Consider the following 26298-nt stretch of genomic DNA (forward strand, 5'->3'; position numbering starts at 1 on the left):
TCATGCGATTGCGACGGGGAGTGACTTTGTTGTTGCAGCAGACGAGTCGTATTATAGTAGCGTGGGGCGCAGATGCCGTTGCAGGGATGTGTATCGCGACGAGGGTATTGAGAGGTAACTGCACATGGTCTTGACCGTTCTAAGAGGATATTTAGTATATATGTATCAATGCGCACTAAGGCACTAACGAGTGTGTTGATTCCATCTGTAGAAGGCTGCGAAAAAGCGCGAAGCCGGGCGCTGCGAGAGCGCCATGTTCAGAGTAAAATCTTCCGGCTTGACCTCATGCGCCGAGGAGCAGGAGCGCGCTATGTTTCGAGAAGACGCGACTGTTGGAGGGCAATTCGGTGCGAATGACGAAGTGCGCGGGTTGAAGATGGAAATGTTAGATCGGCCAAGGCTGACCTCCGCCTCTTCGCCGCAACTTTCCTCGCCAACTTCAACACACGACCCCAGCACAAGTCACTATGGCGTCTCCAGTACCCTCAATGGGCGCACTGCGCGTCCTCCGACAATCGATACAGCCTCAAATACGCCAGACGAATCAAGTACGACACGCGACGCTTCTCCGCCGACCCAAGCGACCCTACACCTTCACCCAACTCGTGACCCTCTCTGACGGCAGCTCCTTCACCCTACGAACCACAAACCCACAGCCCGTATACAAGAGCGCAAAGGACCAACGGAACTCTCCGCTGTGGAACCCGAGTTCACACAAACTACTGAATGTCGAGGAGGATGAGGCTGGAAAATTGGCGGCTTTCAGAACAAAGTTCGGACGAGGATGGGATGCGGAGACTGATGCCGAGAAGGTACGTCACGAGAAGGAGGCTGAGAGAATATACTACGAGTGTTTTGGCTAACTCATGGACAGGGGAAGCAGACGGAAGACCATCTTCTCGATCTTATCAGTAGTCAGGGCAAGCCGCCAGGAAAACCGACCGATGCTACCAAGACACCACCTGCGAAAGCGCCTGCATCGACGCCTGCGAAACCAGCCGCGAAGAAATGAGGAATTTGTATACAAGACAACGAATGCCACAATACCATGGCACCATTGTGCAGCACGTTGCAAATGTGGATGGGGTTTCATTGCAGGGTTCGACGACAGGCGCACACTATTACAGTCATGCAATCCTTTCTGTTCCGCTAGTAAACAGTCAGAGTGCCTCGTGAGTTGTGTTGGTGTCACACAATGGGAAGACTCGTGCCCAGATGCGCCCATGTACCGCTCCACACTCCTCGCTCGACTCATACAGTCAAGTATCTTCAAAACCCACCCACCAACGAACAATGACTTACACACAAAACCTTCTTTCTTAACTCTCTCAATTGAAGTTCATATCTCAGTGATCGATTCTATTGGACACCGCACATCATCATGGCAAAGTCCAGCCACAGCAAGATAGTCTGTGCTACGCCTCACAACGACGCCCAGCGAAAAGTTACAAAGCCTCCAATAAAGGGCAAGGCGGCCCCGAAACCAACAAGCAATCGGCATATGAAGGGCTGGGTACATGAGGAGGATTCTCCCGACTTGTCTAACATCATCATCGGTGACCCCAAGGACCCCAAGAACATCATCCATGGCAAAAGGACGCGGAATGGCTCTCACATGAGCGAGTCACAGCTAGGGAAAGCTACAAATCCGATCACTCTACCAGACGACGACAATATATCAATTCAGACAGCAAACGCCCATGCAGCGTCTCCCACGGCGTCCCGCAAACACAAAGATAGAGCATCTACAATTTCCGTCGAGGAACCCGCGGATGCCACGGAAAGTGATAATGAGCGACTAGCCCAAGCCGAAGAGGACAACAGTCTCGCTACAGAAGAACAAATGTCACCTAAAAAACTCAGCCGTAACATTCTGGCTCTCATCAGCCATTCTTTGCAGATCGCCGAGGACGTGTCGGCATACATGCAACATACTATCGGCCACGAGGTACATGCACAGGAGCTAGAACGCGATGTGGAAAAAGTATTGACTGGCCGGGTGAAGAAGAGGAAGAGCAGTAAGAATGTCAGATTTGTGGCCTGAGCTGAGGCTCTGGCAGTTTCAATAGGTGTTCATGCTTGGTGGACGGTGATGAAGGTGCATATTCTGATCAAGATCTCTATATGTTATGGAGTCAACTGTCTATTTTCTTATTGCTGTTTCACTAGCTAGTAATATAATTCTCATGTCTTTACGCTGCCAGTCTGATACAACACGATGGATAGTGTTTTGATCTCAAGAGCTCAATGACATTTCTAGTACATCAAGTGCGACTATATCTATATACACGTACCATTCTAATTCCCGCCCACAAAATCCAGACGAGAGGTATAAAACGCATAAATCATAAGCAAAACAGCCATGATATCCAAAATGCAGGCAAGCTTGCCACTGGCGACATACATCAAAGATCAAACCACACCATCCCCAATGACCCTCCGCTCATGACCAACCCACTCATCCCCCTCACTCCTCACACTCCCCGTCCGCTCCCTCCCCTCCTCATCAATCTCCACCTCCCTCGTATGGATAGTCTGCACCCTGATATTATTCAACTCGACCTCATCCCCAAACTCCTCTCGTGTGGGTGTGCGGTACATGCCGCGACTTGGGGCGCGGAATTTGCTGGGCGGGGACGAGGATTTGCATTCCGTTGTGACGCTTGAAAGCACCAATCGGGGTGAAGTCTGTGGACGGTTGTTGTGATGTGGATTGTGTGTGTTGATCGAGCAAGGGAAGACGTTGAGGCTGGGTCTTCGGGAGTTTGCGCCGCTGTTGGTTCTGCTGCTGCTGATGCTGATGCTGTTGCCGCCGGTCGGCGACACGTCGGCCATGCCCTTGATGGTGATGATTTCGCTGCGCAGCTTTTCTTCGGTGTTGTCTCCATACATCAACTTGCTTTGCCGTCTTTGATGTGATGTTGTACCGTGTCTTGAACCAATGTTTTCGCCTCCCGTACCGCTCGTTGCGTCGGTAGTCATCATCGTCTTGTCTTTGGATGTGACCCAATGTAGGACCAGCGAACAGAACAGAATGTCGGCGTTGCAGCAGATAAAGCAGATCCAGGCTGGTTCACCTTGCAGTATCATGAGGACGGTCAGGTTGACGACGGAGGTGGTGAGGGTGGCGAGGGAGCCCATGAGCGAGCGCTTGGCTATCCGACGGAGTGTAGGGTTTGTGTTGTTTTGATACGAGTAGAGACTGCGGAGGGGAACGACGAAGAGAGCAGTCAGGCAAATCTGAAGTTCAGTCAGTTTCATTTGTGTCGGAAGGCACCAGAGTAGGAAAATGGAAGATGTACGTTCACAACGACCTCAAAAATGATCAAGGGTAGCATGGCGATCCTCTGCATGCCAATAATGCACACGCCCTCGTCATCGATGTAGCTTATCCGACTACGGTGCGTCAGTATTCGATCTTCTTTCTCGATGCAAGGGTGGGGTTTGCGGCTTACTAGACGAAATTCAAGACAACCAGGACGGTATACGGCACTTTAGCATCATCAGCGCGGGTTCTCTGGACCTGTTGGTCGCAACGTACGCAGCATGAATAGGCAGTTGAAAAGCCACAGCTTAGTCTTCAAGCGAGGCTTTTGACTCCCCCGAACGACATACTAAATCCAATCAGTAACAGCTCGAACAAGAGAAGAAAGAGGAGCCTTGTACTCACAGCTTTCTCAACAAGGAAATAGTATGTCAGGATCTTCGTCGTCATGTAACATAGCAAACCTGTGCAAGGATTAGTCTCCGGTTCACGCAATCTGGTATCGTAGACTTACACAAGAAGACCCCGCTTTCACAGGCCTGCGGTGAGGAATTGATGCCAACCCCGTGAAGCATAATTGCTGTGGCAAAAACGAACAACGCCGAGTCGCAATATATGATGATGATTACTGATCCATTTCGTTAGGATGATGCGCATCAAATGCCCCGAGAGCGTGTGTTTCGTTGCACATACATATCGTGGCCAAAGGCAGCGCCATCCACTTCGTGATGGACTGAGTTCGTCGCACTGTCACATCTTGTTAGCATTCTCATTCTTTTGAAGTAGCACCAAAAGTTGAAAACCTACTTATGCAAACCGTAAGTGCACCAAAAGTAATGATCTCCAGCATGACACTGATTATCTGTCCCACTCGCGGCACCAGCGCGTTGGCAAGGACGTGACCTTCCATGGTCTCGGTATCGTGTCGTATCTTTAGCCTCGCCAGAAAAGGTTGTTGCACGTCCAAGTGACCAGATATGAGGAAAGAGAGAAGTAAAAAAAAGGTAGAATATTACGGATGATGAAATGAGAAAGAATGGCCACGATCAACCTCACGAACCCGGCTCTGGGTACTACAGCGAGAAGTAGGAAATCCCATGTGCAATTGACCCTTTACCGCAGAATCCGCACCCAAGTGCGTCGGGGCTGGAAAGTGCGCCATCGAACCTTGTACCCATAGTCCTGGCTAGCCAGGCCTCTGATCCTGTTGGGGCCAAGAGACTGTCGTACTTCGTATGCACAACGGTCAGTGCTGGGTTCGGAAGTTTGATGACTGCGACGGAAGCACGTCCGGGGGATCGCCTTTCGCTTCCTAGGGGTAGAACAGCACGCCTGACGCCAACGCCACTCGTAGGCCAGAAAGTCAGACTGCGGGTGAAGTCTTAGCTTCCTTGACTCATTTACATCCGAGCACAATATAAGTCTGATAGGATGGCTCGCTGTTAGCCTAGTGGGCTCATGAACATAATGAAGGGGAAGAGTGCATTGACGTGAATTGCATCTAATACTTCGCGAGATATCGATGTGATCAAGCAAGACGTGCATGTCAAGGGAGGAATTCTCGAAAACCATTTATCCAGGGCCAGTACTCCACGCCGGGCTAAACAAGACGGCGGGTCCTCGCTAATCTCACGTGGTTGACGTAGCTTCGAGATCTCGAATTCCTTAGCGTCCCAGATGTTCCACAACGGTATCCAAGCCGATTGGACTGGAATGATCGTGCCATCTCAAATCAGTGTCGAAGAATCCCCCGAAGGATGTCAAACGTGGCTAGACTGAAGAGTAGCTTCGCCAAATGCAGAGCAAGAGACTAATGCCGCTCTTCCGAATACCAACAAGCCTGAAGCGTAGCGTCTGTGCTGCTACCTCGCCGAAGTGACCGCTTAATCAGTAATGGGGGCAGACTCGCGTAGCAATGTTCATGCAAGTCTTTTAAAGTTCAAACAACGTGGCTTGCCGTAGTGTTCGGAAGACGCAATCCTCATAGCTCCTGTTGATACAGCTCTTCGTCGGTGCCATCTTTCCGAGCGTTCGCATAACTGTCATTAACGCCCTGGGCAACCCATTCATCCCTGATCAGTCTAGCAACGTTTTTCCCGCTCAATGCACTCGTCTCCATGGTGCTGATAAAGCTCTCGATTCCGCTGGTATACCACAGTCCGTCGTCTAGCTTGATCTCCTCAAATGTTATGCGTGGGTATTCCCGTGGGTATGAGTACCATAGTTTGTGGTGTATCCAGCTCACCGTGCCATTCACGTCCCCGTGTTCGGCTTCCTCGTTCGAGACATGTTGGCCAAGGACGCGCGAGAGGAAGGTGGCGTTCACACGGGCGGGTGAGAAGATCTTGTAGATGTATTCCAATCGAAGCGGGGAAGATCCCGGGTTAATGCCAGCATCGGATATAGATATGCTGAAGAAATTGGGCGATCCGACACCATCCACCGGGACCTCAGACGGGGGTAGCGTGGTGAGAACGTATTGCGGTACAGGTGTCTCAGGCCCAAGGTTGAAAGCTTCTTGGTCCAATCGGAAGGGCGATGCGAATAGGGTAGTGTACAGTTTCGCATAGGGGATCTCATCGGGAATGTGCTGTGGCGCAGGTTGGATATCAAGATCTGAATATTGAAGAGGGGATGCGAGGATGACATCGTCGAAGACCGATGTGTGGCCGGTACTTGTAGTAACTTCATAGCTGCCATCGTGCTGCTTCGAGATCTGGGCGACAGAAGTGTTGAGGTGGACATTGGCGCGAGAGGTTTTCAGCATATGCGCAAAGATCTGCCAGTTGCCTCCTTCAATCTGCATTGCTCCGTTTGTTGCCATGCAAACCATTGTCTCCAAGCCATGAATATAAGGCAAGTTCGAGGCGTAGTTGACCCGGGTGCTGGCTTGGATAATCTCCTTGGAGAACGCTTCCCCGATTCCATTCGTCCTGAGGTACTGTTCCCCTGTCACTCCAGTAGCTTCCAACAAGCCCACACGCTCGACGGCGTCACTCAAGCTCTTCCACGGAAACACCGGTTCATCATACATCTCGAAGAATCTGCCCACGGCACTCTTCATCAGCCTATTTGTCCAAAGCGGCGCAGCGCCATATCTCCACAGCAGCTTCGCCTTGTCCCACCAAGTATCACCTGCTTTCGTCACTACAACGAATTCTTGTCCATTCCAGATGCCCAGATCAGGCATTTCCATTTGCGTTGCGAGATCTCGTGCTCCAGCAGTAGATAAGTTGAATTCCTCCTTGGCTTTCACCATTATTCGATTGCTCTGTACAAAGATGCTGCCGCCCAGCTCTACAGATATCGTCGGATCGTTCCATGGGTTCACGGTCGTTGTGCGGCCGCCGACGTAGTCGTTGCGTTCGAAGACGGTGATGTTTGTAGGGATGCCTGCTTCGGCGGCATATTGCGCGAGATGGTACGCAGCGGATGAGCCACCTGCACCTGCACCTTCTTGGAGTCAGCATTTGTGATAGATCTTCTGGGGATATGGGCTCACCTATGATTGCTACCTGCTTTACGTGGTGAGCCGGATCATTGGGTGTGAGAGCAAGTGCAGAAGGTAGCACCGAGGCAAGGCGCAACCACCGCGTCATCATGTTTACTCCTTCAAAAAGGCCGTGCCGCTTATATGTATGTTCAGGATGAAATGTGAGGAATGAAGAAGCGTCGTCAGGTTCAAGTGATGTCGCAGGTCATGGTGGTGCGAAGGCAAAGGTTGGTATGGAAGGGCGCGGCAACGGTGATGATGGTGACGCGGCATGGATCAGCCAGCGGCAGCTACGAATAAGCATCTGAATAGAACATCGTACTTGTGCAACAAGACGATGTGAGTAAGGGATTATTCACGTATGATTATCCGTCGCCAATTCGTGTATTCTGTCTTATTCAGTAAATGCGACAGATGAGGACCGGACGACGCGCAGGGGTTCGCGTTGACACGTGCTTGAGCTCGATAGGCACACTCCCGAGGTCGATCTTCAGGCCGCGCTGTCCCCGATAGTCATGTTGCGGCCAATTCACTCAGCAAAATGTTAAGAGGTAATCGAGAGTGGATTTCTTAACGCTATAGGTGAACAAAACGCCCGAAAAATGATGCTAAACGTATAGTAAACCGAAAGGATTCCTTGTTACACCGTACTCCAAACGTGCCGCTAATCCAACGTGTACTTGCCCATGGCTCGTATCATAAGTATCGTGAGATGGTCATTATCCATGTTTGGGCTTACCCACCTTATTACACTTCTCCGGAATTACGATTACTTCTCCTCGACAGCTCATACAGCAAACTTGACCGTCCGCTTCGTGGTCTCGATCTTGTTGACAGGCATGACTTCCCGTTCAACTGTCACTTCCCGCGAAGGCGTGTCTCGCACACCCCTTCGCCGTCTCTCACTACGTTTCGCTCTCGCCTCGCGAGTCTCACGTAGTTTCCATTCGGTCAACTGTTGTCGCCGCTTCTGCGACCTCGCATATGCTAATGCTGGTGTAGGCTTGAAGCCAATCCCGTTGAGTCCAATACCGTCATCATCTGGGTCAGTCGAAGGATCGACCAAGTGTCCCGTGATCTCGCTATCTCGCCACGTGAGAGCCGACATTGAGGGCGACGGCGATCTAGCCCGAGGGCGGGGTTGCGAAGAAGAGGGGTTTTGCGCGCGCGACTTCTGCTTTGCAGCTGTGTGCGACTGCAGGGTCGTGGGTATAGGCGATGAGACGAAGCTGGTGTGTTGGGCAAAAGAAGCGATATCTGGCAACAAGCGGGGTTGCGACGCCTGAGGGGTCTCTGGTATCACCCGAGAGAGGTCCAGCTCAGTCGTCACAGCGACAGTATCCAAGTCTTCCCCGTTTGTATAGGTGTTGAATTTCTCGCGTATGGTATATGTATCTGATGCAGTTCCACTGTCTACCCTCATGGCATCGAGCTTCGGCTTCTTGCGTATCACATCGTCGGTTGGCGTGAGCGGGGACATGGGTATTGCCGCGAATGCAGCGAGGTTCATACCTCGCAGCTGATCTGCGACTACATTTCGTGGGCTATCAGGACCTGATGAGGGCGCGGGGCTGCCTCGTGGCGGTGCGGATGCGGGACGCAGGGCGAGGGCCGTGTTGAGCAGCGGGACAGGCGGAGGTTGATCGCGCTTGCGCTTCGGGGATGGATGCGCCAGTTGCGTAGGCATGTCGCCGGTGAATAGGGTACCAGAATTACATCGGGGACTGCAGGTAAAGGATGTTGGTGGAGTCTACAACGGTATTGTTGTTGTGTGGAAGAGCAACAGCGAGCAAATCGCACATGATCGCCGGTTACGCGAATGTGGGGCAGATGCACAGGCCCGCTGTAGGGCTGAAAGACACCCTGGCGCGCACCACTGCACGCAGATGTGCGTTGCGGTCCGACTCTTGCTGTCATTGCCATGGTTGTATGCAGGTGCACTTCTATCGCTGTGTTTGGTTTGTTCGTTTCGAGGTCGTAATCTCCCATGTTGATTTACCCTCCAAAATAGGCCTAGCCAGTTTACGCTTCCCTTGCTGCTGCCTGATCCAGTTGCTTGCGCTGTCCGTTGCTAACATCCCTCTTACTCGGTCCAAGTTCTAGTGTATATCTAGTCCTCACCTTCACGGTGTTAAAGCAAGAGCCTCTAATCATTCGAAGCGTCCACTATCCGGTTAGCAGCACTCCACGCCAAAGGAGTAGTGGCGCAAACGACATTCACCTGGAAGTACATTGGGATAGCGGTAGCTTTCTGCTTAGACAACACTGGTGGTAGTGCTTGCCCTCATCTTTCACCTTCCAAAAACCATGGAACAAAGCTCCATCCTCGGCTTCCTCAAGAAGCCGGGGTCATCACGACCGGGTCCCTCTCGAACAGAAAACACTCGTCCCGGTGAACCTTACCAGCGTCACAACACCAATCGTCCAAAGCACAACATATCTAACCACAACCGCGCACCTAACCGCCGACGCAATATGGCTCTCAAACAAGTCGCCGATGAGACCAAGTCGGTTCTCCCAAGTATCCTATCGAAAGTCCCGTCCAAGTTCAATGCCGAGTGGGCCACTCTCGAGACTATAAATCATCAAGATGGGTCTACTCTCCCCAGAGAACGGTGCCCGGGCATCAAGAAACCATGCATCATCGAAGTACTCAACATGGATTCCTTTGATGCAGCAATACAGCTTGAGCCCAAGCATACCGTCCGGCAGCATTGTAGCATGAAGAAAACGGACATGGATGCGGAGGACAACAAGCCTGCGATCGCTCCCAAGTCCGACATCAATGCCCCAAAGCAGGACGTGACCACAGAGGACGCTCCAGGAAAACTTCAAGACCCCGAAGTCAAGAAGCAAGCCGGAGAAATCATTCTGCCCATGCGAGCCCGCCCAGTCGCCGTACTCAACCTCGCCTCTGAGCGATCACCCGGCGGCGGCTGGCAGAAAGGGGCTCTCGCTCAAGAAGAATGTCTCTGTTACCGTTCGTCGCTCTACCTCACGCTAGACGGAGAGCAATACTACCCAATCCCCGCTCTCGCCGCTATATACTCACCCAACGTGGTCATCATCCGTAACGCCATGTCCGACGGCCATGAACTGCTCGAATCCACGCATCCCATGGACCTCCCTGCGCTTTCCGTCATCAGCGTTGCAGCCCTCCGTCAACCACCTCTGTCAGACGATGGCAGTACATTCAAGCACATCGGCGCGAGGGCTCATACCAAGAACAACGTCCGCCTCATATTGCGCGTTGCTGCTCGACATGGACACACGAAGCTTGTGCTGGGCGCGTTAGGTTGTGGCGTGTATTCCAACCCACCAGCGGAGGTTGCCAATTGCTTTCTTGAGGTCCTATGGGAACCGGAGTTTCAGGGAGGATGGTTCGAGAAGATTGTGTTTGCCGTTCTGGACAATGTACGGGGACCGGATGGTGGCAAGGATGGAACCGGTAACTTCGGTGTTTTCTATCGGATTCTGCATGGACAGGTTGTGTAATGAGTGATGGAGGACAGCTTTGGATCATCAGCAACTTGTGTGTGGTTTCGTTACAGGCGTATGAGTCGGAAGCAATACGCAAAGGGTATCGCTAAACCTGATGTGGATAGTTGACGGGAACGTATTCATAGAGGGCGTTACGTGGCAACAACACGGATAACGGCAGAGCATTCACAGCGATTACAGTATCAACATAGCATTAATCAAGTAGCAAGCATTGGCCCCATAGGGCAGATCTCTTTGAATTCTGATGACACCGGGAGAAATAGGTTGGTATCATGATGCAGGTATATGTACAAGAACGCAAAGATGCAAAGCACTCCATTACCCTTCGACTGTTCAAGCTCCCACGTCTATGACTTGAAGGTTTTGCTACGTCCTGCGACTTCTTTCTGCGCCCTCGGCAGTCCCTTGGGTGCATCCGTCATACCTGAGAAGGGCGCAAAGCTCGAGTTCTTCTTTTTCTTGTCCTTTTTCTTCTTCTTCCCATCTCCGTCTTCGGCATGCAGTACTGATTTCGCGTTCGCGTAGTCAAAGGCAGGCTCGTCGCTGTGGTTGAGACCTGCGGCATGGGCAGCAGCATCGTCCTTCTTCTTTTGTTTGCGTGCCGCTTTCCTAGCGGCTTTCTCACGTACGCGGATGGCATCCGGTGTCTCTTCAGGTGCGTCTAGCATGATCTCGTCGTTGGTCATGGGATCAAGGGCCAGGGCAGTGGTCGACTCGTCTTCTACCGCGTCTCCTCGCTTTCGTTTGCGACCACCAAGATGCTTGACAACGAATGTGTCGGTTCGTTGGTCTTCGGCTGGTCTCTCTTCTTTCGGCACAAAGGTGTGCTGTGGCTTCTCTGCTTTTGGTGTAGCTTGGGCCGTTCCATTTGAATCAGCAAATACTTGGGCGGTGAGAGGTGGTAATGGTAGAGCAAGTCCGATGTCGATGGTTGGTATTTCCGGCTGTTGTGGCGCCTGGTTTGCCTTCCAAAGTTCGCCCCAAAATTCTGAAGAGGAAGCTCGGGTAGCTGGAACTGCTACAGTGCTTTGAGGCACAGAGGCCTCAACAGCTGGTGCTGCAGTCACCTCTGCTACCTTGATCGCAGCGTCTGACTCGGCCCTTTCCGCCCTCTGCATGTCGGCAATCGTCTGGAGCACGTTGTGCAGCTCCGGTCCATTGACACCCTCCTCTTTAGCCTTGGCAATGACAGCTACAAGCTCATCTGCATGCGCTCGAATGATATGCGATACGTGTTGGATTGCGTTGAAGAGCGCAACCTTGTCCACAGGTATCATACGAGCTATGGTGAATACGGCGTGGTTGGGCATAATGAAAAGTGGGCTTTCATCTTCTTTCCGGCTGAGGTCGTCTCTCCATCTATGAACGGCGCGGAAGACAGAGAACTGTTGGGGGGTAAACTGCACAGGCGTGCGTGAGACGAGCTTGTACCAACCAGCAGTTCCAAGACCCATCTCGGTATCGTATACAGGGTGTTCGTAGCGTTGCAAGGCCGTCTCTTTCGACTTTTGAAGTACATCTTGGACCTTGTTCTTGTCTGGGTTAGAGAAGTCAGACTTCTCGACTAGCTCGTTGCGCATGTTGTCGTATATGTATAGGAGGAAGTGGGTATCAGCGCGTGCGTATTCGAAGAGTTCCTTGCTGAGCGGTCTCACGCGCCAATCTGCGAGCTGGTACTGTTTCTGGGCCGTAAACTGGACATGCCTTTCGAGTAGATATGCCAGACTGGCACCAGGGTAACCAAGGGCCCTAGCAGCATGGTACGTGTCAAAAAGACCAACGACATATAGTCCTAGGTCTCGCTGAAGCCAGACAATGTCCATGTATGCACCGTGTAGAACCTTCAGGATGCTGGGATCGGCGAACACCTCGTTCAGGCATTCGAGCTTCCGCCGCCAGGGCTTCAAAGTGTCGACTATCCAGTCCTTATCGCGTGTGCTTATCTGCATTAGTGAGACCATGCCGATGTATGAGCGGTTGTCGTGGTGTTCCAGATCGATGGCGATTTCCTTTGCAGTCTTTAGCTCGGAGAGCATCGTAGCTAATGCTTCAGGAGTATCGACCAAGGTTGCGGTGGTAGTTTCGAAGGGAGGGTATTGCTGCGGCTCGGAGTGCTCGTATACGGTCGAAGGATACTCGTAGGTTTCAATCTCGGTCTGGTATGGGTGGGGGTATTGTTCCCGTCCGCGCCTGTCCTTGAATGTCTGCAAGCATTCTTCTAGCGGGATCTTCGCATGCGGCTTGGACGTGACCAGCGGGCGGAAGCCGCCAGTTTCGCTGTTGCTAGGCGCATGCTCGAATTTGAGCTGCGGCTTCGCGATGATCTTCTTGTCGGCAATGTTGGGGCGTGGTTTCACAGGTGCCTGCGGACGCGTTAGATGATGCGCCTCACTTTCCGTGTGGGCGCTCCTTACCTGCTCCGTCGCGGGACTCAAGCGCTTCACGACGCCCGTGTACTCATCGAGACTGGTGTCGGCCTTCTCAAGCAAGCTGTCGATGACATCAACAACCCCCCTCCAATTGGCGTCTATGGCTTCGACGTCGGGCAGCTTGGGACCTACAGCGTCCGAGCTCGCAGCAGCATTCTCGAGAAGCCGCTGCGCGAGATGAAGGAGGCGCGCATTCTGGGCGTCGAGCTGCGTGCCAGCGTCCGGGTTCAGCGATCGTTGGAAGGGAATGTCTGCGCCGCCTATGAGGGAGGCAGACTTGGTGGTCGACTTCAGGGCGGCCGCGATTTCTGTCTGGAGCGTCTTGAAGGAATCCATGGCGAGTTTAGTGTGCGCTCATCCTCCGCGGTGGTGTTCGATGACGCGGTCTACGGTGGCGTCTCGCTTGGATGTCGTAGGTAGGGTTGGTGTGGAGAGGAAGCGCGTGTCGCAAGTGTTTAGAGAAAGAAACCTTCAATGATCTTCGCTAGCGCGCTTTCCCTATCGATAGCCGCGCGACCTTCACCAGACCCTCGGCCTCCAGTCATGCGGATCAGCGCCATTGCTCAACCACCACCTGTATTTTCACCAACATGTCCGCCTCCTTAGCACCGGAATGCAACGAAGTCAAAGAGTGAGCGTGCGCGTTGTTGGTGTTGTTGCTGCAACCCGCTGACACAGGCCAGACGCTACGATAACTGCTTCCTCAAGTGGTACAGCGAAAGTACGCAGAGCATCAACAAGGCACCAAGTACAAGTACCTACACATTCTGACAACGTGCAGAGTTCTTGCGAGGCACTGCTACAACCGACGAATGTAAACCGATATTCGAGCAGTATGAGAAGTGTCTTTCAGTCAGTCACGCAGCCAACTCGATGCTTGGCCTTGCACCTAGCTAACTTGTTGAATAGCGAGCTCTGAACGAGCGAGGCATCGACAAAATGTTGAAGGAAGTGCGAGACGACAACAGGGAAAATGATGCTGAGCACATGAAGCCAGTGCGGACGTTCTTCCCAGTGGCATAGAAGTGAAGCTAACAACATCCAGAACCGATGATCCCTCAAACATGCTCTATCGTATTTCGTAGAAGTATAGACATATTCAGGCGCATCCACCTCATCAAGTGAGTTTGAAATCTTTGATCCCCATGCAGTGGGCATTCTGTACAAAATCGAGGAAGAAAAGCTCATGGGCATGCAGAATTTCGCATTAGCGTCTCCATACCATACCATACCTTGCCGGAATAACCAATTGTCTTCGTCCATATATACTTTTATCATGTATAAATATTCCCGAATGTTCTCGAGGTTTACCGCATCAACAATGCACCAACATTGCTGGTCGGGCCGCTTCGTACATGTGCGCTAGGCCCCCGAATGACGACATAGTGCGAGATCCATGTATCTCGGGAATGCATCTCATCCGCTCTCCCAGCTCCACTGAGTCCACCCCGTGGTCCCACAACTTTATAAAGCCCTCTCCTTCGCTGGCTCAATTCGATGGTCAACTACCTCTCTGTCCCTGAATCAAGCATGGCTACCAAAGTTGGTCTCGGCGTCCCAATGCCGCTCCTCGCTCCTGCGACTGCTACATGGGCTTTCCCATTCGCGGCTTACTACCTTTTCCTCCAAAATCGCATTGTCTACCACCGTATCACCTCGAAAACGTAGGATAAGCTGCTCATCCGTAACAAACCTTCACTAACGTTGACGACAGCTTCATGGGTGACAAATCGGACGAGTCGAAAGGCACCACTGATCCACTCTACGTTGCCTCACGCGCGCAGCTAAACTTCACTGAGAACGTGCCCCTCGTCCTTGGTATCGCACTTCTCGCTGAGCTCAACGGAGCCAACAGGTAATCTCACCAGACCAGGACCACAGAACCCACCTAATTCGTTCATCAGGTCCTACATAAACTACGCACTTGGAGCTCTGTTCGCATTCCGTGTCAGTCACGCTGAGCTTGGCTTGATGATCAACGAAGCCAAGGGGCCCGGAAGAATTGTTGGTTTCTACGGCACCCAGGCTGTACTGGCAGGTATTGCTGGATACGCGACGTATCTGATCACGGATTACTGGATGATTTGAGCAAAAAGACGTGCATGTAGCGGAATAGTCGTCCTTCAGGGTTGGCAAAAACAGACGATGGAAATAGACACTACAAATGAAGTTTTGTTTCTAGTGAAACCCATTGACCATGCATGTGCGTATATAGGTCGACATAGAGACTCGAGGAAACATGTGAAATGAGGCGCATTACGTAGCAGCTGCGGTGGCGCCAAGGCATGCGAAGTAGGCGGACAGCTGCCGCGATCCCAATCCCCACCAATTCTTAAGAACATAGGTTACAGATACAACCAGCCTCGACGGACGCGTCCCTACCCTCTCGAACCTCGGAATCGTCCTCCTCTCCTAGTCTAGAGCCTCAGCAACCAAATCCTCCGGCGGCGCAATGGAGGCAGCGTCTGCGCGCATGGCCGCCCGGGATCGTTACGGCGCATTCGGAGAGGCACCCAGTTCACCACTGCAGCGCTACATACGTATGCACAACGTAACCACGCCCGTGCAAGGCAGAGCTGACCTGGCAAAAAATAGTACAAGCTTGCGATCCGCAAAACTTTGAGCCTAATCTGGCCCTGAACCTCGAGATCTCCGACCTGATCAACAGCAAGAAAGGCTCCGCGTAAGATCAGGCCACGCTACCACTACCGGCAGCAGGCTAACTACGTCCCAGGCCCCGGGAAGCAGCTGTTACCATCGTACACTATGTCAACCACCGCAACCAGAACGTGGCACTCCTCGCGCTCAATGTACGCCCACGCTGCCCCGCCTCAGACACCGTATAGCTCACCACAAGATAGCTCCTAGACATCTGCGTCAAGAACTGCGGCTACCCATTCCACCTTCAGATCAGCACAAAGGAATTCCTCAATGAGCTCGTCCGCCGATTCCCCGAACGTCCACCTGTGCACTCGACGCGTGTGCAGAACAAGATCCTCGAGCTGATAGAAGAATGGCGGCAGACGATATGTCAGACATCGCGGTACAAGGACGACTTAGGCTTCATAAGGGATATGCACAGACTGCTGAGTTACAAGGGCTACATCTTTCCCGAAGTGCGCAAGGAAGATGCCGCCGTCTTAAACCCTAGCGATGTACGTACCCGCAATCCTGCCGGTCGAAGCATATGGCTGACAAAGCGCAGAATCTCCGATCAGCAGAAGAAATGGCCGAAGAAGAGCGAGAGGCACAGTCCGCGAAGCTTCAGGAGTTAATTCGTCGTGGTGGACCCGCGGATCTGCAAGAAGCGAACAAGCTCATGAAAGTCATGGCCGGATACGATACCAGGAACAAAACGGATTGGCGCGCAAAGGCTGCCGAAGAAGTCGGAAGAATACAGCAAAAGGCAAAGATACTCGAGGAGATGTTACAGGGCTACAAGCCGGGCGATCAGATCAAAGAGGGCGACGTCTTTGAGGTATGCCAACTGAGGTAGTAGGCAAGCGACATTGGCTGACCAGATGACAGGAACTTGCCAACGCTCTCCAAAACGCGCAGCCGAAGATCCAGAAGATGTGCGAAGAGGACTCCGAAGACCACGAAGCTGTAGCGAAGCTCTTCGAAATCAACGATAGCATACACCGGACAATAGAGAGATACAAGCTTTTCAAGAAAGGCGACATCGAGGCGGCGAATAACATTCCTCAAGGTACACTTGGTCGCAGTGGTGCTGGTGTATCACAGGGTCCCAACAACACGTTGAACCTGATTGATTTCGGCGACCCAGAGCCCGCGCCTCAGATAGCAGGATCGTCGCAGACTTCCCAACAGCCAGCTGCGGCAGGCAATGCTCTCGAGGACGATTTGCTGGGCTTGTCTCTAAGCGGAGATACATATGGACAATCAGGCAGCATATCTTTGGGAGGCTCAAACGGCTCAGGTCAGTCATGTTATCACAATGAGTATCCGTCTACTAACGCTCACTAGTTTTGGGCATGTCTGGTATGGCTGTGCCACAATCGCAAAAGGCATCCAACCAAGCTATCACCGATCTCTTCACAGCAGCGCCAAAGCCTACGCAATCCCCAATCACGTCCCCTCCTCAATCTGCATTCTCTCCTCCCCCAGTGCAACCAGCTAGGACACCTGATCCTTTTGCGGCCCTAACTTCTACACCACGGCAAGGATCGCCTTTCCAATACCAACAATCCATCAAACCACCACAACCTGCATCCGGTGCTGTCGACCTGTTAGGAGGCGGGGTGTCTGCACCGACGACTAACCTGGCACAAACCAGTGCTGCGAACGATGACGATGAGTGGGACTTTGCCTCATCTGTACCTGATACGTCCAAGGAGATCTCCGTTACCAACACGAGTATCAATGTCCTCTTCAACGTTTCGAGAGAATCGGACACCACGCTGCTGATTCAATCGCGGGTGTCGAATAATACACCACTTCCAATCTCCGGTTTGACCTTTCTGTTGGCGGCGTCTAAGGTAAGTTTTATAGCTACGAATGCAGGGTTATGAGTTAACAACCGCTAGGGCGCGCAACTACAGCTGGAGCCACAATCTGGTGTCAACCTTGGACCGAACCAAAAGTTTGGCATTACTCAGAACATCCGAGTAACCAACGTGCAAAGAGGGTCAGGGACCAGTGTCAAGATGAGGTGGAAGGCTGCGTATTCTCTTGGTGGACAGCAGAAGAACGAAATGGGGGAGATTTCGAGCCTTGGTGTTTCATAGCTTTCGCGACACAGCTGCCAGATCCACGAACTCGTAAAGCACAAATGAAGTACTTGCCGCGATCTGCACAATGAGTTCCATGCAGCGATACTTTATGGGCTAAGTGACGCGATCCACCTTTGGCGCGTAACTGATCAAACAACGTCATTGCACTAGCGCGCCTTATCGATTACGATGTTCAAATGTTATTCCACTCACTCTTGCCCCGCCACTCTGCAACTCACTCAGCCCCAAACCGCAAAACACCTTTATTGCAAGACCTACCAGCAAGTCACCATGGTCCGCCACAAGAAAGACTTCAAGGGCAACAACAAATTCCGAAACCCAGCGAAAGCACGCGCGCCTCCTCGCCCCCGCCGCGCATCAGATGCAGAAGAAGAGGAGAACGACGGCGCCAACCCGAGACCTGCGAAGCCCGAGTTCAAAGCCGCATGCTGGGACCTCGGACACTGCGATGCGAAACGCTGCTCTGGCAAGAGGCTCATGCGCCTGGGCATGATGCGCGAGCTTCACGTAGGGCAGAAGTTTGCTGGTGTAGTGGTCAGTCCGAAGGCGAAGAAGATACTGAGTCGCGAAGACAAGGATCTGATGGAGCAATACGGCGCTGCGGTCGTAGAAGCCAGCTGGAAGAGGATAGACGAAGTCCCATTTGGCAGGATAGGTGGCAAATGCGAACGCCTACTTCCGTACCTTGTCGCCGCGAATCCAACAAACTACGGTCGTCCTTGGCGATTGAACTGTGTCGAAGCTCTGGCGGCTTGTTACTATATCACTGGACACCCTGAATGGGCCGAGTCGATCCTCTCGACTTTCTCCTATGGTCAAGCGTTCTTGGACATCAATGCCGCACTGCTCAAGCGTTACATGGCGTGTGAAAACGAAGAACAAATCAAGAAGGCTGAGGAAGTCTGGCTAGAGAAAATAGAGCGCGAGTACAACACGAGTCGCACAGAGAAAGAGGATGGCGTGGAAGAGGACGTCTGGGCGGGTGGAAACATGAATCGGCGGGTTATCGACGAATCAGATGAGGATGAGGATGAGGATGAGGATGGAGAGGAAGAAGACGAGGTTGACCCGCGAAACCCGTATAACATCCCGGAATCTTCAGACGATGAAGAAGAGATGGCTGAGCTAAGGCGCCGTGTCTTGGCATCGAAGCCCTTTACCAACCCTGCACCAAAGGATGATGAAGATGAAGGCGAGGGCGACAAGAAGGTACCCGAACGCATACCTCAAACGGAACCTGCACCGGAGAATGCCAAAGCCGAAGTGGAGGACGACAGCGAGCCCGCGGAAGGCGATGCAGATGATGATGAATTCGATAGCTTCATGGCAGCGCAACCTACCACGGACCGGACAGGCATAAGCAGCAAGCAGAGATCAAAGGCCATGGATGGCAAGTACAAGGCCACCTTCTCGAGTGGCAGTGTAAAGGCACCCAGTGGACGCGGCTACCAATAGTTCTCAGCCTCGTAGCTTCTACTATAGTAAGAAATGTGAACAATTCTGTCGGATTGGGAAACTGCTGCAAACGTTTACCTAACCGGTTATCGTTAGGTTGTCGTTCTGGGACTAGTTCGAGCCTAGGCAGCCGAGGGCGATCGTTTCGTGCGACAAACTGCATTCGCGAAACACCACTCCAAACATCGTCGTTTGACGATGCGATGCGCGAGCGATAAACTTTGGACGTAATTACTCATAGTATCCTTCATGCCTCACGAACGGTCGTTTGCGACTAGCCCCCGCGGTTTGAAGCTGCATCGATAACACTGTGGCGGCACTTGCACCGGCTGCTGCAGGCAGCGCAGCGAAAGAGACGAAAATCAACAGTTCTCTCGACGCCATTGACTTTACTCCGACTTGTGAGCATCGCATTGATTCCTCTCGTTGTTGTCACATGAATACAAATGTCCATATTAGTCTCACTACCCGAGCACCGTATCGCCACCAGTCGAGTTGTCTCGCAAGTCACTAGGGCTAAGCTTTCCGGCAAATCCGTCCCAGATGCGCAAACTAAACGTCCTGCCTGACGTTTGAAACCAGATTCGAAAAGAAGCATTGCCGTCAGTCGAGCAATCTCTTGGCCGACACCATACCTGTAAGGACACAGGTCTCGTCGAGTGACACGGGCGTATCAAGAAGCCATAGCAAGTTTTGTGTGGGCCTCCTCAGTCCGAAGGGGTTGAAAATGCCTGAAGGCTATGTAACTCCATACTCCGGAACATCTTGCCATCAATTCTTGGAGCACGACACGAAACCCCATTGACCGGATCGGGATACGCCGGACCAAAAGCCGAAGTCATGGTACGAGACGCGAAGTTCATAATAAGCTGCTGTGCCACAACTGACTGTTCGAGTACCTTTCTGCTGCAGCAAGTCTGGTCAGTTGCTCCGCCATTCTCTCGCTCTTCTTTTAGTAATCTTTCTTTCCCTCTTATTACTTAATACTTTCCAAGCCCAGGTGGCTTTTTTTACTACCAACATGACGTCCGGTACTGTCTCTTCCCTCGTTCTCCTCCTCTTGAGCTGTACACAGGTGTTCGCTCAAACAGGACAAACGCAACAAGTGTCTTACAACCAAGTTCTTAATCTCAATGGCGATGTAAGTAATTCATGTTTGCGAATAGCCGCAATGGCATCGGACTAATGGATGTAGATGAAACTCAACTCATTCCAATTCCCCGACCGCTCTAGGGTCGAGACATTCTCCCAGAAACAGCAGCAGATAATCGTTAATCAACAAACACCTGCCATCCCCGCCAACCAGGTCACAGGAACGACTGGTCAGTCTTTCGTCGCTGTCTCGCCGCAATCCATGATCATCAGCACAAATGGCGCTACCGATCTAGTTGGTGGCCAGATCGAGATGGCCATGACCATGCAGAACTTGCAGGGCGCTGCGGTGCAGCCGGACAACACCTATGTGGCTATGCTGTCACCCGACCGTCAGTCCTGGATGATCCAGGAGACTATGAGGAGTGTCAACACCACTGATATGACGGTCCGCATGGTCAAGCGTACTCAGATGGACGGTGAGTACATGGTTGTTGGCCGCCAGACTGTTGAAACCAACACTCTGGTCACTCCTTTCGGTAGTGATGGCAGCACCTCAGTGGCAATTCAGGGTACCGGTCTGCAAGAGAACGAGTTCCAGGATGGCTTCAGGATGTCTACCCGTGCTACTCAGCCCATGACCATGAACGTCGATGTCAAAGATGGTGTTGACTCTGGTATGCTTGCTGCTCTTCAGGGCCAGGCCCCGGTCAACGACTACCGTTACTCGGTCACAACCAACCTGGCTGCCGTCACTCCGGATCTGAACCAGCAAGTCACCGTCATTCAGATGCCCCGTAAGTCATTGTTCCTTTCATTCGCATCTGAGGCTAACAGAGATATAGTCAACCCTGTCCGTATCCAGAAGATGATGCAAGCCATGGGAGTCCCCCCTACTGGCCAGGTCGCAGTCGCAGTCGCCCAGCGCGGTGTTCTCCAGAACCCCGGAGGTGCAACAGGGAACCTCGGTGGAGCCGCTGGTGTAGCCGCTACCCAGCGCCGTGGTCTCAGCCGCGACGAGTTCAGACAGGAGGTCGCCCGCCAGATCCAACAAGGCACACCGCAGACCGTACCGCAGGGCACACAACAGGGTACACCTACCAACGGCAACAACCCTGTCGCAGCTCAGCTTCTTCTTGCGCCTACCTTCACCCCAATCCAGGCCAATGCCGTTCTCGACCAGACCAACATGCGCATTGCCGTTCCCGTCCGCCAAGTTGATGGAGAGTACATCCTTACGATGCAGATGATGGGCGGTGCGCAAGCCGCTCAGCCCGCCCAAGCCCCTCAAGCTGCCGCGCCTCAGCCTGCCGCTGCAGAGGGACAGACGCCCACTGCTGCTGAGCCTGCTACATCTTCTAGTCTGACGCCTGCCAGTGAGGCCCCCGCAGCCGCTGCTAGCCCAACCGAGCTTAAGCCAACTCCTGAGGCCGAGAAGCCAACAGCCGAAGGCGCAAAGCCAGCTGCTGAAGGAGCAAAGCCGTCCACTGAGGGTGAGAAGAAGCCATCGACCGAAGGTGAGAAGCCAGCCCTTGAAGGCTCCGCCTCAAACAGCACCTTGGCCGCCAAACCGGAGCGCCGCGCGGAGACCAAAGCCTCCAGCACTGACAAATACGGTGATGTCAAGGCCCCCAAGGGTATGATCATTATGACCATGAAGGAGGTTGACAGCATGGTTGCCGCCGTTACTTGGGGTGGCCAGGTCGCCATTACCAAGATGATGAACGAGTACGTCAAGGAGCAGACTGGCAAAGGCATGGCACCTATGAATGCTACTGAGACTGCGGCGGGTGGTGTCAAGATTACCCTCTGAGCTGGATCGATGTATGGATACGCGGTAATGCATGGGTAATGGTGGCTGTGTTCCCATGTCGAAGAGGGAAGATGGTTGTTAATAGTATCGTTAGTTGGGGCTTGATGTCCTTTCTTCCGCATGGTCGGAAGGTTTATTAGTTGTACATAAAATTGACGAACAAAAAGCGTACCTTCACGTTCTGCACGCATCTGGCTCGAAGCTGTTCATGAAGATTCTCATTGTCGCCATGGCCTTGTGTTACTGGCTTCTACATTTCGTCGCATGCGCCGCTCGGCTACATGAGCTCCCTTTCTGTGCAGTGAGAGAAGAGAGACTCTAACCCTCACTCTTTCGACGATGCACCCTTCTTCTCTTCTGTCGACTCGCCTCCCTCCCTCTCTTTCCTCCGTTGTGCAACATCCCAGTTGTAAACCCGCGCGAAGGCGACCTCGAGTGTCTGTAATTGTGTCAGCTGCATACTCTCCAGACCACTTGGAGAATACGTACTGTGATCTGTTCACGTAGAAAGTCCAAGTCCTCCTCACAAGTGCCCAGACTCTGTTTCGCGGTCGACAGTTTCGATTGCAACAGCTCTTCGGCTTCGGGTATGGAGTATGAGAGCATAACGTTGGCGCCGAGCCACAGGTAGACTTCGTCGGTAGGGGGAACTTCAGCTTTGGCGTAGAGTGTGTCGTTGAGTTCGAAGGTGGTCTCGAGAGGCTCTGCGTCGTCTTTCCGCGACTTCAGGAAGCGCACTGTCTCGAGTGTCTTTTGGATGTCGGGGATCTTGTCCTTGAGACCTGCGGCTCGCCGTTGGGTGTTTTGCTGCATGAATTGGTACTTTCTGGGGCGGCGTATTAGGTATCGCTATCTATAAGGAGGTGTCTGGCTGGGTTGGGCGTACGAGATCATCTCTTTGAAGTTGTTGATGGTCTTCTCCACATCTGCGCGGTCGGTGACATAGTCCTCAACCTGCTGATGTTAGATCCACGCATTCCAAAGGCGGAGGGACTTCGAACCCGGTCTATGAAGGGCGCAACGGGTATACCGCGAGGGTTCGCTGGGAGGCTGTCAGAGATGTGTGAGCGTATCGGCGAAGTTGGGAGGCATACTTTCGGGACCACTACCAGATGATTAGCTATAGTTTGAAGAGTTGCTGCAGTACTCACCTCCCACCTTTGGCTACATCAGCCATTGCGAATTGAAATTATATGCGTCAGCGTCGTTCGCGCTGCTCGCGTTCAAGGTTTCGCGTCTCGGAGAAAATGCCCCGCTATGCCCGCGTTCCTTGGCGGGACAGCTGCCCCCTCCGCCCCTCCGCCCCTTGAGACCCCAAATCCCTCCGCCCCGCCCCAGCGTTCTTCACATCTCGCCCGTCGCCCGACCTGGCTAGCCGGCTTATGCAAGCATACCGGCCGATCTGGCTAATAATATATGATCTCACCACCTAGCATCGCTTGCATGCCACGCCCCTGCCGTACGCCTGGTACACTACTGAACGCTACACGGGTAGCACCTCGTTATCATCAGCATCAGGATTACGAAAAGACTCCATTCTCCTGGGATTCGATGGGAGAGCACGGATCCCCCTATCCGCAGCTAGCCGCCACGATAATGAGGTCGTTGTACATACAGCACGGCAGCTCGACGGCCTCGGGTTCGGTCATAATCAAGCCAACTGCCACATCTGTGGCTGGAGCTCATGCAGTACGTACCTCATCCACTGGTATCCCATGCCTCTATCGCATACACGGATAGCAAAAGGTCTAGCGCAACGGGCGGCCATACTTTCTGCCCTATGGAGACAGCAATCCGCAGCCCTGGTCGTCTCATCGAGGACTATCGAAAACTACTGCAAGGCTAACATCATGTAAGATGCGACCATCGATGCCTGTGAACTACTCAGCCAGGCAAAACCGAACCAATCGCTCCCCGTCCCGCCAACTCCTCGTCGCGCCATAAGGCTGTCGTATCGTTACAAGCCACAAACTTAATCATCGTAAAGAAAATATGGGCTGTATTACGCTCAAGGCTGCGACCAGCGGTTGCAGCCGCCACTGTTGAGTGCGCTTCAGGAATAGCTGCTTACGGCCTTGCAGATGCGCGTTCGGACCTCCTCACTATTCTCCGAGCATATCATTCTGGCGTATCCTCGCCGACCAAGCGTTTCTGCCAGCGCATTGGACCATTGCCCGTATCCTCGATGCATGCCTCCGAGTCCAATCCATTGGTCAGCGAATACTGCTACACTGTACACTGGCTAACCATTGCTTTCTTTCGTCCCGAGCTAAATACGGATTGAACAACGCAAATCCGTTCAGGACACACGGCCTAGTAGCGTTCGGGTCTTCGCAGCATGAGATCTAGTCCTGTCTCGTTAAGGCCAAGGATAGCACTTATGCTTCATGCATCAGGGTCACATCCTAGAAGTGATTATAGATCGGCAGATATGTTTCGATCGTCCGCTTCTGGAAAGCTACTGTGCATCAGAGAAGGTATTCGATATTGATCATCGTGGTGATCATCATCATTCAGCCCGCGGCGCATGCGGCGATGCAGCTGTCAGACCGGTTCTCGGGACTGCAGGTCGGATTGGCTCTGATCGACATTCCTGCTCTGGGCGTGTCTTGACTTCATGTACCCACGTCACTCTTGGTACCGTTGCAAAAGAACATCTGCAGTGAGATGGCTGAGTAGCTGGTCAGCGAGGCGCCCTGCACGTTACTGTGATGGCATGACGTGGCGGGCGCTCGCTTGCCAGCTGAGGAACGCGGGAGCGATGTGACAGCCAACTTTCCACTTGAAGCTTGACTCAGTGGCAGGGCTCAGGTAGCCCCGTAATGAATAACGTACGGTGAGATGCGGAAATCCTGCTGCCCCGCGATAGCGAACTTGAGCGCTTCCGGGGTTTTACCCAGCCTGCTTGCGGAGTTTGGAGAGTGGCAGGCGCCCGGCAACTTCGCTCCAGATACCATGTTTCCGGAAATGCACCTTGGACGCTGTGCGACGCGTGAGATCAGGGTTTATGACTGCATACATTTACTTGTGATAACAGTGTTGCAGTCACGTGAACCGGAACAGCTGAGTAGATGCTTGGCTGTTTGCGGGCAACGGGAATCGGAAGAAGGGACCACTGAAATGTTCCCAATCCGTCGCACAGCACGGTTCAGTATGCCGAGAATTAACCTGTTCTGCTCAGCTTGAAGTACATCCCCACCACAAACCTCCAAGCGAAGACGGAGGGATGCGCCGCATCCATTGAGAACAATGCGTAGGTCACCATGTGCGAAGCACGCATTTATCGGACGTCATTCACTTTGCACCGCGGCGATGCACGAAGGGTTAGCAACTCGCTAGCTTCTCGATCCGAGATGTGTAATGCGGTACCCTATAGTGGTCAAAGTATGGAACTGCAGTTCGCGACTTTCCCGTTTCGGTACCGGGCCGAAAGAACGCTGAACAACAACATAGGCATCATCAAGCTCAGTATCTTTTGCGAACCCATATTGCATCTCAATTTATGCAGGGCGCCACGAACCAGGCCCCTGATGCAGAGTCGCCAACCAAACCACCGGCCAGTCATTCAGAGCCTCGCACGTCGGTCCCGAACTTCTTCATATCCAGAAACCATGTGCAGTAGAACGCCCGCTATACGATGGCTGATCGTCCGGAGATGCAAAGATATGTTTGCAACCGCCCAACGGCGTTCCCGTCGGACCGCTGTTGCATTGCGCATGGGAAGAGACCCTTCACTGCGGACTGGGGCCATCTGGATCGTGCTAGACAAAGCTTAATCTATCTCGCATGAGCGGTTGTGTGGTTGACGGGATAACGGGTAGGTTATCGACATGTGCGATTTGAGGATCGAACATGCACGGATTTATCCGCGAGTCGGGTGGTTCGTTGTACCTGCAGCCACCTGGGTAAATAGATCAGAACACCCTTGGTCCCGGCGGAGAGAACTGTCAAAGGCGTGGCAAGACATGGATGTGGGTTGTTGGTGGGACCTGGGGTGGTTTCACGTCTACGCGGGTCTACGATCATGTACAGGGTTGATTCGGAGATGGCGCTGTCATGCAAGCAAGTAACTGGAGGTATTACATGTCGATTACATATAGGGTCGTGGGGGTGATATTTGGAATCCCAACAAATGCAGAGACCATGAGCCTGGGCTTGAGGCTCTTCATGAGACCATGGTTGTCGGACTGTGGAGCCGGAGGCAGTTCTCAGGGGTCAATGTCTTGACTGGGTGGCCGAATCTTGGGGCTATAATCAAGTCACCTATGCGAGAGCAAAGAAGGCAGAGTGTGGAAGTAGCACTGAGGAAGTAGGACAAGGCGAGCAAAGCAGCACTGCCATGGTGGTGAGGCGAGGCTGAGGGTCATGAAGGGCAGACGAGGCAATATCACGATGCAATGAAGACCAGATGTTATGAACAAACCCTTGCCATTATGGGTAAACCAAGCATTAAGTACAGTGTAAAATCATAACGTGCGTGAACATGAGAAAAAGCG

General features: G+C 52.8%; 12 protein-coding genes across 12 annotated transcripts; 7 read left to right on the forward strand and 5 right to left on the reverse strand.

Moving 5' to 3' along the window:
• Positions 1 to 467: 467 nt before the first annotated feature.
• Positions 468 to 1012, forward strand: J4E88_001344 (uncharacterized protein; the record flags this gene model as incomplete). The annotated part of the gene is made up of 2 exons (XM_049395013.1): positions 468 to 812; positions 875 to 1012. 2 exons carry the CDS (start codon positions 468 to 470, stop codon positions 1010 to 1012), a joined length of 483 nt encoding a protein of 160 aa, XP_049258877.1.
• A 369-nt stretch (positions 1013 to 1381) lies between these two features.
• J4E88_001345 (uncharacterized protein) lies at positions 1382 to 2044 on the forward strand (the record flags this gene model as incomplete). The annotated part of the gene is made up of 1 exon (XM_049395014.1): positions 1382 to 2044. The coding sequence occupies one exon, from the start codon at positions 1382 to 1384 to the stop codon at positions 2042 to 2044; it is 663 nt and encodes a 220-aa protein (XP_049258878.1).
• A 368-nt stretch (positions 2045 to 2412) lies between these two features.
• J4E88_001346 (uncharacterized protein) lies at positions 2413 to 3902 on the reverse strand (the record flags this gene model as incomplete). The annotated part of the gene is made up of 3 exons (XM_049395015.1): positions 2413 to 3240; positions 3312 to 3396; positions 3895 to 3902. 3 exons carry the CDS (start codon positions 3900 to 3902, stop codon positions 2413 to 2415), a joined length of 921 nt encoding a protein of 306 aa, XP_049258879.1.
• A 1344-nt stretch (positions 3903 to 5246) lies between these two features.
• On the reverse strand, positions 5247 to 6867 carry J4E88_001347 (uncharacterized protein; the record flags this gene model as incomplete). The annotated part of the gene is made up of 2 exons (XM_049395016.1): positions 5247 to 6718; positions 6768 to 6867. The coding sequence occupies 2 exons, from the start codon at positions 6865 to 6867 to the stop codon at positions 5247 to 5249; spliced, it is 1572 nt and encodes a 523-aa protein (XP_049258880.1).
• Positions 6868 to 7545: 678 nt separating this feature from the next.
• On the reverse strand, positions 7546 to 8445 carry J4E88_001348 (uncharacterized protein; the record flags this gene model as incomplete). Its single annotated transcript, XM_049395017.1, has 1 exon — positions 7546 to 8445. One exon carries the CDS (start codon positions 8443 to 8445, stop codon positions 7546 to 7548), a length of 900 nt encoding a protein of 299 aa, XP_049258881.1.
• Positions 8446 to 9233: 788 nt separating this feature from the next.
• Positions 9234 to 10253, forward strand: J4E88_001349 (uncharacterized protein; the record flags this gene model as incomplete). Its single annotated transcript, XM_049395018.1, has 1 exon — positions 9234 to 10253. One exon carries the CDS (start codon positions 9234 to 9236, stop codon positions 10251 to 10253), a length of 1020 nt encoding a protein of 339 aa, XP_049258882.1.
• A 353-nt stretch (positions 10254 to 10606) lies between these two features.
• J4E88_001350 (uncharacterized protein) lies at positions 10607 to 13024 on the reverse strand (the record flags this gene model as incomplete). Its single annotated transcript, XM_049395019.1, has 2 exons — positions 10607 to 12622; positions 12674 to 13024. The coding sequence occupies 2 exons, from the start codon at positions 13022 to 13024 to the stop codon at positions 10607 to 10609; spliced, it is 2367 nt and encodes a 788-aa protein (XP_049258883.1).
• Positions 13025 to 14406: 1382 nt separating this feature from the next.
• Positions 14407 to 14776, forward strand: J4E88_001351 (uncharacterized protein; the record flags this gene model as incomplete). The annotated part of the gene is made up of 2 exons (XM_049395020.1): positions 14407 to 14543; positions 14593 to 14776. The coding sequence occupies 2 exons, from the start codon at positions 14407 to 14409 to the stop codon at positions 14774 to 14776; spliced, it is 321 nt and encodes a 106-aa protein (XP_049258884.1).
• Positions 14777 to 15140: 364 nt separating this feature from the next.
• Positions 15141 to 17436, forward strand: J4E88_001352 (uncharacterized protein; the record flags this gene model as incomplete). The annotated part of the gene is made up of 8 exons (XM_049395021.1): positions 15141 to 15228; positions 15284 to 15371; positions 15423 to 15498; positions 15550 to 15843; positions 15894 to 16166; positions 16217 to 16628; positions 16676 to 17187; positions 17236 to 17436. The coding sequence occupies 8 exons, from the start codon at positions 15141 to 15143 to the stop codon at positions 17434 to 17436; spliced, it is 1944 nt and encodes a 647-aa protein (XP_049258885.1).
• Positions 17437 to 17712: 276 nt separating this feature from the next.
• J4E88_001353 (uncharacterized protein) lies at positions 17713 to 18897 on the forward strand (the record flags this gene model as incomplete). Its single annotated transcript, XM_049395022.1, has 1 exon — positions 17713 to 18897. One exon carries the CDS (start codon positions 17713 to 17715, stop codon positions 18895 to 18897), a length of 1185 nt encoding a protein of 394 aa, XP_049258886.1.
• Positions 18898 to 19918: 1021 nt separating this feature from the next.
• Positions 19919 to 21802, forward strand: J4E88_001354 (uncharacterized protein; the record flags this gene model as incomplete). Its single annotated transcript, XM_049395023.1, has 3 exons — positions 19919 to 20038; positions 20093 to 20786; positions 20835 to 21802. The coding sequence occupies 3 exons, from the start codon at positions 19919 to 19921 to the stop codon at positions 21800 to 21802; spliced, it is 1782 nt and encodes a 593-aa protein (XP_049258887.1).
• Positions 21803 to 22127: 325 nt separating this feature from the next.
• Positions 22128 to 22979, reverse strand: PRF1 (peptide chain release factor 1; the record flags this gene model as incomplete). The annotated part of the gene is made up of 6 exons (XM_049395024.1): positions 22128 to 22241; positions 22292 to 22628; positions 22689 to 22756; positions 22804 to 22844; positions 22897 to 22907; positions 22954 to 22979. 6 exons carry the CDS (start codon positions 22977 to 22979, stop codon positions 22128 to 22130), a joined length of 597 nt encoding a protein of 198 aa, XP_049258888.1.
• Between the last annotated feature and the right edge of the window lie 3319 nt (positions 22980 to 26298).

The sequence above is a fragment of the Alternaria novae-zelandiae genome (assembly GCF_023758075.1).
Source record: "Alternaria novae-zelandiae strain BMP 2774 chromosome Unknown scaffold_2, whole genome shotgun sequence".
Taxonomy (NCBI): Eukaryota; Fungi; Ascomycota; class Dothideomycetes; order Pleosporales; family Pleosporaceae; genus Alternaria; species Alternaria novae-zelandiae.